Source organism: Salvelinus namaycush, chromosome 37 (genome assembly GCF_016432855.1).
Source record: "Salvelinus namaycush isolate Seneca chromosome 37, SaNama_1.0, whole genome shotgun sequence".
NCBI classification, from domain to species: domain Eukaryota; kingdom Metazoa; phylum Chordata; class Actinopteri; order Salmoniformes; family Salmonidae; genus Salvelinus; species Salvelinus namaycush.
The window spans coordinates 1,331,286-1,342,101 of record NC_052343.1 but is presented as its reverse complement, the minus strand read 5'-3'; the positions used below and the strand labels follow the sequence as shown (position 1 = coordinate 1,342,101).

Here is a 10,816-nt window from a genome sequence, read left to right as displayed (position 1 = left end):
TCCCTACATCCCTTTCCTCACCTCCATCCCTATCTACCTTTGCTAGCTTCCTTTCCTTCTTCCTTTTCTTTCCTAGATTCCTTTTCTCGCTCCCTTTCCTAACTCTCTTTATTTCTCCTTTCCTAGCTTCCTTTCCTTTCCTAGCTACCTTTAGAGAAGCACCTGCTTTCAATATACTTTGTATCCCTCATTTACTCAAGTGTTTCCTTTATTTTGTGGCAGGTATCAACAACGCACAGTAGAGGAAAGAAATGGAAGAAGGAAAGGAAGTTAGGAAAAGAGGAAATGAAAGGACGCTAAGAAAGAAGGAAATTAGTCTAGGAAAGAAAAGGAGCTGCAATCTGTAACTTTTGGGGCAAACGGTCCAAATTCACATAGAAATATGAGTTATAGATCTGTCATTCTCATTCAAAGCAAGTCTAAGAAGCGGTAAATCTGTTTTATGTGCGCTATTTCTATGCTTCTCGTTAAGTTTAGTATAGAGAATCATTGTACCAGCTAAACCTCTGAAATATTTTCCATAACAAAAAATATTGTATTTTCAGCTGTTTGAAGCTGATGTACAAAACTCAAAGTAAAAGAAGCAAAAACTAAACTTAAGTGCTTGTTTTGTCACAAACGTATTAGAACTATTTGAATTTTAGCAACCAGGTAATGGCGGCTGCGATTTCTGTATAGTGCAGCTTTAACGCCTTGATCAGACTGACAGCCATTGCAGCATAATCGATTCTGCAAGTCAAACTGTTTTAGTTGATATGTGTGCAAGTTCAATATTTACCTTTTGCTACTATTTCTGTCAAGTCTACCTATAGAATTTGATGCATACGTTAAGACTGTTTTCGTTTTTACTAAACAGTACGTTCTAAATAGTACATACGGTGTGCAGTAATTGGCAAGACAGAGTTCTAACACGGCCACTGTCTCTTTAAAAATTGAGGGCGCGTGGTCTGTGTAGAACAGTTGCCGACTGGGATAGCCTACGGTAACACGCACACTGAACCAGTGTGGCTACATCTCTGTCAGCTACCAAAGTGATCCACGGTACAGGCAAGTAAGTTATGTCGGTATTTAATATTTTTCCCTTGGTGAAAACGGAATATACGAGTTATCTTAATATAACCACGAGCTGTTTAGTTATTTGGATTCGTTTAGCGGTATATTTTCATCCATGTACCAATGAATCAGCTAGCAAGCTAACTTTCAGATAACGTTAGCCAACTCATTTTGGCAATGTTAGCTAGCCTAACCTTCCCGTTTAAAGTGTAGCTAGTTAGCGTCAGCTTTGTGTTGGTAAAATAGCGAACACGTTAGCACACTTTCTGGTTTAAACAAACTCAATTGCCAACTGTTAACTTAACTAGCTAACGTTAGCTGGCTAACGTTGTCATTGCAACCACAGCCGCTTGTATGCTAACATTAGCTTAGTTCTAGCTAACAAGCTAGCTGACCAAGGTGACTAAGTTCTGTATTTACTATAACAATATACACCAGTCTAACAAATGTACCGACAATTGATGGCAGTACTAGCTATAGCCATCACCATGTCCCTGGGAAGTGTATCAACCACATGGCTAAAGTTAACAGGATGGTTGTTTGCAGCCAGGAACAAGTAGCTATATTGTTTGCGCCTGTCGGTCGTAAGGTTGCATACCACTCTAGTCCAAGTCTCGCTGCACGTACATCTTGTGCAACAGCTGTCCGCATTGGTTAGGCTAGCCGTTGACTGAATAATAGCCAATTCCTGACATCTGTTCCAAGTCCAAAATCACACAGCCCTCTTCCATAGGTCACATTTGACTTTGTAGCTGATATCCTACTGCAGCAATATTATTGGTACTGTTATCTAGAATTGTGCTTCCTCTAATAACCTTCCTAAAACAATTATTTGCTATATTAAATGCAGTCTTCATTTTCTGTTCCTACAGGCTTGTTTCCCCCTCAAATCTTCTCACACGAGTTGTGTTTTGTGCAGGGTCTGTTGTAGCCATGCCTGCAAAGAAGGCTCTGAAGAGACCAAAGGAAAGTAAACCAGAGGAAGTAAAGGATCCTAAGAAAGTTAAAGGTAAGCCACTGACTTGACTCCATTAAGCCAATATGAAGTCTATTGTTAATGTTCAATCTCGTTGTCAAGCTGCCTACTTGAACACTCCCCTAGTATGAGTCCTTTGAAATAGAATCATCAAAACACTGTGCTTGTTATTTGCGCAATTTCCATAAAGATACTACAGTTTGGATTAAATAATACTGTTGGTGTCAGTTTCCCACAGCAGCCATGGGCAGGATAAGGGTCTGGTTCTAGTGCTGGGCCAAGGGGACGTAGGACAGCTGGGTCTGGGAGAGGACATCATGGAGAGGAAGAGGCCGGCCCTGGTGACCCTGCCTGAGGGTGTGGTGCAGGTGGCGGCGGGGGGCATGCACACAGTCTGTCTCAGTGACACTGGAAATGTGAGTGAAGGCAGCAGATCCAACTTCAACTGTCTCAAGATACAGCATCCAATTTCATAAATCCAGATTAACCATGCTACTGGTCTTTTTTTTCTTTTTTTTTATCACTGAAGTTGGAGACTTATCTCCCTCACTAACTTTAAGCATCAGCTGTCAGAGCGGGTTACCGATCGCTGCAGCTGTACACAGCCCATCTGTAAATAACCCATCCAACCAACTACCCATCTCATCCCATATTTGTTTTTGTTTTTCTGCTCTTTTGCACACCAGTATTTCTACTTGCACATCCTCATTTGCACATATCACTCGTGTCAATTGCTAAACTGTAATTACTTTGCCACTATTGGCCTATTTATTGCCTTACCTCCTTACTTCATTTGCACACACTGTATACAGATGTTATTGACTGTATGTTTGTTCCCATGTTTAATTCTGTTTTTGTCGCACTGCTTTGCTTGATCTTGGCCAGGTCGCAGTTGTAAATGAGAACTTGTTCTCAACTGGCCTACCTGGTTAAGTTAAGGTGGGAGAAAAAAAATGCTCAATTGAGAATATCTATTGGAAATGCTTTTTAGTTCAGGCCCTGTAATCATGAATTGGCTCAGAGCTTTTATTTCATCAACAATTATGAAAAATACTTGTCTATTACTTTTTCCTGACGCAAACAAATGACGATAATGAGTTGAAATGCCCTGAAGAAAACGATAACGATTAAAAATGTTTTTCCATTTTAGTTGACAAATGTAAAGAGACGAGAGTTCCATGTGATACTAATTGACATCATTTCACATGAAGCTCCTTTTGAGCCGTTTGTGTCCCATCATAAGCATACATGCCTTTGTGGAATATAATGCGATCCTCTCAGTGGTCTTTCAGTTGCAGTGGTTGATTAAGCTGATCTGTCTGGCTCTACCACACACACACAGCTACTAGGTCACTCCAGTCACTTCTCTTTTGAACTGATGTGCAGCCAGGACACTTCAATTGTAACTAACCTCAACTAGAACCAATAATGTTTACTCTCTCTTACATATAGGCTATTTTTGCTTTGATCACATCAGAAGCTCTATTACCATGTGCGCTGTTTATTCATCTGCTGATGCGTGAGGGAAATGCGAGTGCTTTTGCTTTTATCTGATTGGAAATATTAAGGCTATTTGTTGAAATATTAGGAGTAAATTAATAATTTTGGCATTGTTGGAAAGCTCAGGTTCTCCCATTTAAAAACAAAAATTAATAAATAAAAAGGGGGGGGGGAAATCACTGTTTACCCACATCACGAGGTTATGATGGGGAGAAGATCTGAGCTGTATGGGCCCAAATTCTTTTACTAGTAGCCAAGGCTTTGTAGCCTATATGATAAATAATGGCTGACTTTTGTTACAATCTGCTACAAGCAATGTTGCCAACTATGTGGGAATTGTAGCCTTGTCCAAATAGGCCTATCTTAATGTGAACACTATTGGGGGTAAATATAAATTTGTTTATGGGGGGGAAATGTGACAAACTACGAAAGAGGAAATTACTAAACCGCCTGATGGCTAAATCTAAAATAGCTGTGAAAATGAACACTGGCTCATAGTAAGTGTGCTGATCTAGATCTTATTTAAAAGGCAAAACTGATCCTAGATCAGCACTCCTACTTGGGAGACACTTTGTGAATATACACCCTGGACTAAGATTAACCCGGGACTGAAAAACCGTATCTTAAGCATATATGACTTTGCTTAGTAACAAGATGCTTGTCACTGGTGTAGATCTACACGTTTGGCTGCAATGACGAGGGTGCTCTGGGTCGAGAGACTACAGAGGAGGGCTCTGAGATGGTGCCAGGAAAGGTGTCCCTGGACGAGAGGGTGGTTCAGGTGTCCGCTGGGGACAGTCACACAGCTGCACTCACAGAGGACGGTGCCGTATACATCTGGGGCTCTTTCAGGGTGAGTAGGGGACAGGGTTTAACCGCTGTCAAACACCCTGGAAACTGTTTATGCACCATTCTGTTACTCAAATAATCTTAAATTGACTTTCCATTGACTTGCATTGCATCTGCCTTTAACTAATCAAATGGAATACAATTTTATTTGTGACATGCTTCGTAAACAGGTGTGGACTAACAGTTAAATGCTTACTTATGGGCTTTTCTCAACAATGCAGAGAAAGAAAATGTAAAAATAATAGAAATTAATACATGTAATAAATACACAATGAGTAATGATATATATACACAGGGTACCTATACTGAGTCGATGTGCAGGGGTGCGAGGTAGATATGTACATGCACTGTATAACTAGGAATAAAGTAACAGATAATAAACAGTAGCAGCAGCATATGTCATCTCTATCATATACCAAATTCAGAGAACCTGCTATTCTCACATTTCACACATTGTCCCATTTGCATTAGGATAACAGCGGAGTCATTGGTCTACTAGAGCCTATGAAGAAGGTTACTGTGCCTGTCAAGGTCCCCATGAAAGGGCCTGTGATGAAAATAGCATCAGGTGAGAAATGGGGGCTCTGTCCCTAACCTTTATGGTTTCTCTGCTTAAGTTCTGCTTGCCCAGAGGTCTGGACCACGTTCAATAAAAATATAATGATTAGAACTGACGTGATTCCTTCTGCGGGTCAGAGGCATGTTTGTCCTACATCTGAGCTTTCTACCATATCGTTTCTTGCTCAATGCTGCCCTGGTTATAAGACCATATTCATGACCTCTGACCCCCAGGTAATGACCACTTGGTGATGCTGACCGCAAGCGGTGACCTCTACACATCAGGCTGCGGAGAGCAGGGGCAGCTGGGAAGGGTGCCAGAGCTCTTTGCCAACCGAGGGGGCAGGAAAGGGCTGTGTATGTACCAACTGAAACCATTTACCTCTGACACTGTATTCATTCAGCTGTAGTTTGGGTGTGAGCACTCATATGATGAATGGATATCTGTACCACTATTCTCTGTTTTGACTGCTATGGGTGACAGTCAGGACATGTGTTTCTGTATGATTATAGTGCGGTTGCTGATACCTCAGATTGTGAAGGTCCAGTCTAGGGGCAAAGTTCACTTCACAGATGCCTTCTGTGGGGCTTATATGACCATTGCTGTGTCAAAAGAAGGCCACGTCTATGGATTTGGACTGTCAAACTACCATCAGCTTGGTGAGCATGATAAAAATGTATTCGACAACCTTTAGAAATACTGTAGAACTTGGTTTATCCTCCAATTTGAGCTTAATTCATCAACTATAGCTAGGTTTCCATCCAATTGGCAACAGATTTTCATGTGAAAATTGAGAAAACGGGGCCTCCCGGGTGGCGCAGTGGTCTAGGGCACTGCATCGCATCACAGCGCTAGCTGCGCCACCAGAGACTCTGGGTTCACGCCCAGGCTCTGTCGCAGCTGGCCGCGACCGGGAGGTCCGTGGGGCGACACACAATTGGCCTAGCGTCGTCCGGGTTAGGGAGGGTTTGGCCGGTAGGGATATCCTTGTCTCATCGCGCACCAGCGACTCCGGTAGAGGGCCGGGCGCAGTGCGCGCTAACCAAGGGAGCCAGGTGCACGGTGTTTCCTCCGACACATTGGTGCGGCTGGCTTCCGGGTTGGAGGCGCGCTGTGTTAAGAAGCAGTGCGGCTTGGTTGGGTTGTGTTTCTTTCGACCTTCGTCTCTCCCGAGCCCGTACGGGAGTTGTAGCGATGAGACAGTAATTACTAGCAATTGGATACCATGAAAATTGGGGAGAAAAGGGGGTAAAATTTGAAGAAAAAATAAATTTGAGTAATCTGCATAAAGAAATATGAACATTTTTACTTTATGGTGCTTGTCAATATATGCGCATAAAGGCATTTCCATCAACATTTTTTTTTATCTGACATGTACTTTACTTGCATAGAAAGGTTGGCTGGAAACCTGGTTATTTATGCACACTGAGTCTCTGATCTGCTCTGGAATTGCAGTTGGGTGTGTTGGAGAGTCACACAGTACCCATTGACCATAGACCTCTGTACTAATGTTTTCAGGGACCAAACTCATCAACACATGCTTCGTTCCAATAAAACTTACCACCTTCAAAAACTCCACCATTAACTGGATTGGCTTCTCAGGGGGACAGCACCACACAGTTTGCCTCGACTCTGCCGGTAAGTGCTTCGGGGCCCATATTTTAGTTGATCTGATCAAGAGCGTTTAAAATGTCAGAACTTGGACTGTTCAAGAATCTGTCAACTGCATAGTGCAGCACAAATTGGGAAGATACAGGATACAGAGATGTCTCCTTTCTCTGTCCTCTTATAGGGAAGGTGTACAGCCTGGGCCGGGCAGAGTATGGGCGTCTGGGTCTGGGCCAGGGGGCAGAGGAGAAGAGCGAACCCACGCCTGTGGAAGGACTGGATGTAGCCCAGGTGGTGGCATGTGGGGCATCGGTCAGCTACGCTGTCACCAAACAAGGTGAGGTCATAGCTAGTGTATTTCTGGTTTATAAAAAATAATAATCTGCTGATGTTGTGCATGTCTACATTATTGTGTGTAATTGTGATAGGAATGACTCCAAGGCCATTGTGTCTATATGGTCCACTGATGTGTGTATTTATTGCAGGGTCTGTGTATGCCTGGGGTATGGGCACTAACCTCCAGCTTGGCACAGGTGAGGAGAATGACGAATGGAGCCCTGTAGAGATGACGGGCAAGCAGCTGGAGAACCGCATAGTACTGATGGTGGCCAGCGGCGGGCAGCACACAGTCCTGCTGGTCAAAGACAAGCTGGAGAGTTGATGTATCCTCAGGCAGGGGAAGGTTGACCTTGTTGGTCTGCACCAGAGGGATTTGTGTTAAATACCTACATGTGGGGGAGGGGTTTGTGGATGAATGTGCCTTCCTGTGCAGAGCCAGGTAAGCCGTGGAGGGAACGTGATGGGGCAGGGGTGAGACTGACTAGTCTGTTAGAGGGCTCAATCTCCCACTCAGTGCAAAAATCCCCTAATGTATTTGGATGTGGTTCAGTAGATCATGATCATTAAGCAAGAGAAACACTTTTTAAAAATCTAGTTTGCTTAGTTATTTTTTTATGACAATCTTTAGGATGCCAGTATGTGTGTGGGGAAAATAGTGGACAAGCCTTTTAATGAAATCCCAAGTCACAGCCTTTTAAGATTCCAATTTTTGTTCCAAGCAATAACCCCCCCCCAACGGCATCAGTAAGATGAGTACTAGTATTTCTTGTCAGCAAGGTCCTTTCAGTTGAAAGTCTGGCCTAAGGTGTCTTGAACCATGTAGTTGAGACAGCTGTTCACTGTACCCCCTTGCACAATTATTTGCTGGTCCAACTCGGAAATAAAGTACAATTTTACTGTTTGGAATTATTTTTAATTTTTTTTGCACACTGCAATGGCAAACTTTGTCCAGGGATTGTCGCTGGTAATACATTGAGGACCCAATAACAGATGGCCATAGTGATGACTTGAGTAAGACAGCCACACATTTATCAGTCCGTCAACATATATTTCTATAAGGCAGACAGTGTAAATTAAAATCACTTGAAGTTGCAAATGATTGTTCCGTGGGCATAGATCAAAACCACAGGCCGCCTTTGTGCTAGTGAGAAGGGAATTGTTGTGTCCTTGGATTTTTGTAATGGCGTTCATCTGACTAATGACTCATGAAGTATGTGGGATTGTCTTAAAAAGCCCTAGTAGCTCCCATTTTTCTCAAAGCTTTGAAATGCTAAAGAACCTCTTATAAATGCAACGATTTTACAGAGTTACAGTTGGCTCCCGAGTGACGCAGCGGTCTAAGGCGCTGCATCTCAGTGCTTAGAGGTGTCACTACAGACCCTGGTTCGATTCCAGGCTGTATCACAACTGTCCGTGATTGGGAGTCCCATAGGGCGGCGCACAATTGGCCCAGCGTCGTCCGGGGTAGGCCGCCATTGTAAATAAGAATGTGTTCTTAATAACTTACTTGCCTAGTTAAATAAAACAGTTAATATAAGGAAATCAGTCAATTGACTGAATTGACCCCCCCCAAACGATCCTGAAGGTGAAGAAACCTGATGTGGAGTTCCTGGACTGGCGTAGTTACACGTAGTCTGCGGTTGTTTGGCCGGTTGGACGTACTGCCTAATTCTCTAAAGCGATGTTGAAGGCATTCAATTCTTTGGCAACAGCTCTGGTGGACATTCCTGCAGGCAGCATGCCAATTGTACACTCCCTCAAGATCTCTAAGCTTGTGTTAACTTCAGACATTATTTGCTGCATTTATTCCAAAACCCTATAGAGTAGCACAGTATGTCATAATACCCATAAAACCTAGTGGTCAAACAGGGAAATTCTTCCAATTGTTTTTCCACCATTCATTTTTCCCATAGGTGATTTTGGAAACACTTAAAATAATGGCTGGATTTTGTGTAGGCATACCCTGGCATGACGTTTTGATAACCGTGTAAATCTTACACGGTGACCTTTATCCATATTTGCCCTGTATTTACCCCCACAAAACGAGACTGTCGAATCGAGGCAAAGGTAAGAATCTCTGTATTAACTATCTAATGTTAGATAAATGTAGTAATGAATAAATGTGGAAACAATTATTTAAATGGACAATTCTGTGATCTGTCTTGTGCAAGTTTTAAATTGACACAATAATTGTTAGCAAAGGTGTCCGCTAGAGATGGCGTGCAGGAGCTTTCAGAGATTTGTGGTTTTGCATGATGTTTACTTTTATGCTAATTAGCATTTTCGAATCAGAGTAAATACAGCCGAATATATTGATAAAAGTCACCTTGTCCGAGAGCGCTTTAAATGGTTATCAAAACGTCACCTCCACTATTCTTTCGCCATTCATTTTGCTCATAGGGATGGCTGAGCGAACCAGAGGTAACTCATTTCCGGGTTGTAGGACTCAAAGCTGGCGAGCTCTGTTGCTCGGCAATATTGCCTCAAAGAATTATCATAGCCTTTATGTATGCCGTTGACCAAGCATGTTAGCGTTGCAATCTGAATTTGTTGCCTTATTAAGGCCATGTTGCAAGTTAAATTTGCCAATATAAATAGATTATACACCAATTGTAGATGGCAATTAAAAAAAAAAACATTTGCCCTGGCTGCCAAAGAAAGAACTGAGAAGGTAAGTAACGCCCCCTCAAGTGCATGCCGCAGCATGTGATTTTGCCTGTGACGCTCATTAAGTGAAAACGAGCTGAATGTGGACAACATCTGGTGAAGATGCTAGTTCTACAAACAAGTGGCTATTACTCCTCGGCCTGAAGTCCTAATATAAAACGAACATGATCTGCTTGAAGGTAATTGTCTATTTTATACTTGTACATGATTTTTGTTGGTAAAAGGCCTGAAATTGAAATTGCTAACTGGCTTCTGACTTATTCATCCTACTTCACTGGCAAGCTGTATCAGGCAGCTTTAAATGCGATGGGAAAACTAATAGCTATATTTGCTAAACTATCCATCTGATTGGTAAAGTTGATTAAAAAATGCCGCTAGCTAGATTGAAATTGCTGGGAGAAAGTTGGCTAATGTTGCAAGAAAATAATAATATTTGCTAGCTATAATACCTACACTGAACAAAAATATAAACACAACATGCATAATTTTCAAAGATTTTACTGAGTTACAGTTAATAAGAAAATCAGTCAATTGAAATGAATTCATTAGGCCCTAATCTATGGATTTCACATGACTGGGAATACAGACATGCATCTGTTATCACAGATACCTTTTAAAAAATCTAGGGGGTTGGATTAGAAAACCAGTCAGTATCTTGTGTGACCACCATTTGCCTCATGCTGCGCGACACATCTCCTTCGCATAGAGTTGATCAGGCTGTTGATTGTGGAATGTGGTCCCACTACTCTTTAATGGCTGTGCGAAGTTGCTGGATATTGGCGGGAACAGGAACACGCTGTCGTACATGTTGATCCAGAGCATTCCAAACATGCTCAATGGGTGACATATCTAGGGGGTTGGATTAGAAAACCAGTCAGTATCTTGTGTGACCACCATTTGCCTCATGCTGCGCGACACATCTCCTTCGCATAGAGTTGATCAGGCTGTTGATTGTGGAATGTGGTCCCACTACTCTTTAATGGCTGTGCGAAGTTGCTGGATATTGGCGGGAACAGGAACACGCTGTCGTACATGTTGATCCAGAGCATTCCAAACATGCTCAATGGGTGACATATCTGGTGAGTATGCAGGCCATGGAAGAACTGTGACATTTTGAGCTTCCAGGAATTGTGTACAAATCCTTGCGACATGGGGCCATGCATTGTCATGCTGAAACGTGATGGGAGCGAATTAATGGCACGGCAGTGGGCCTCAGGATCTCGTCACGGTATCTTAAAATGCCACGAGCCATACACACTATCTGC

The 10,816-nt window shown here is 42.6% G+C and overlaps 1 protein-coding gene across 4 annotated transcripts; it reads left to right on the top strand.

Moving 5' to 3' along the window:
- Nucleotides 1-940: 940 nt before the first annotated feature.
- Nucleotides 941-7,790, top strand: rcc1 (regulator of chromosome condensation 1). 4 transcript variants are annotated; one of them, XM_038977065.1, is made up of 10 exons: nt 941-1,051; nt 1,973-2,062; nt 2,258-2,445; nt 4,203-4,382; nt 4,850-4,946; nt 5,171-5,293; nt 5,450-5,596; nt 6,456-6,575; nt 6,730-6,882; nt 7,031-7,790. In XM_038977065.1, exons 2-10 carry the CDS (start codon nt 1,987-1,989, stop codon nt 7,204-7,206), a joined length of 1,260 nt encoding a protein of 419 aa, XP_038832993.1. In that variant the 5' UTR covers nt 941-1,051; nt 1,973-1,986; the 3' UTR covers nt 7,207-7,790. The 4 variants fall into 4 exon arrangements, with proteins under 4 accessions (XP_038832993.1, XP_038832992.1, XP_038832996.1 ...); XM_038977064.1 differs by having other exon boundaries at nt 949-1,051; nt 1,926-2,062; XM_038977068.1 differs by having other exon boundaries at nt 964-1,047.
- Nucleotides 7,791-10,816: the final 3,026 nt, after the last annotated feature.

Excerpts from the sequence above, each read along its gene's own strand:
- rcc1 (XM_038977065.1), top strand. The coding sequence starts at position 1,987 with ATGCCTGCAAAGAAGGCTCTGAAGAGACCAAAGGAAAGTAAACCAGAG. Across the intron at positions 4,947-5,170 it reads TGTGATGAAAATAGCATCAG|GTAATGACCACTTGGTGATG; the intron begins GTGAGAAATGGG and ends TCTGACCCCCAG. Across the intron at positions 5,597-6,455 it reads GTCAAACTACCATCAGCTTG|GGACCAAACTCATCAACACA; the intron begins GTGAGCATGATA and ends TAATGTTTTCAG.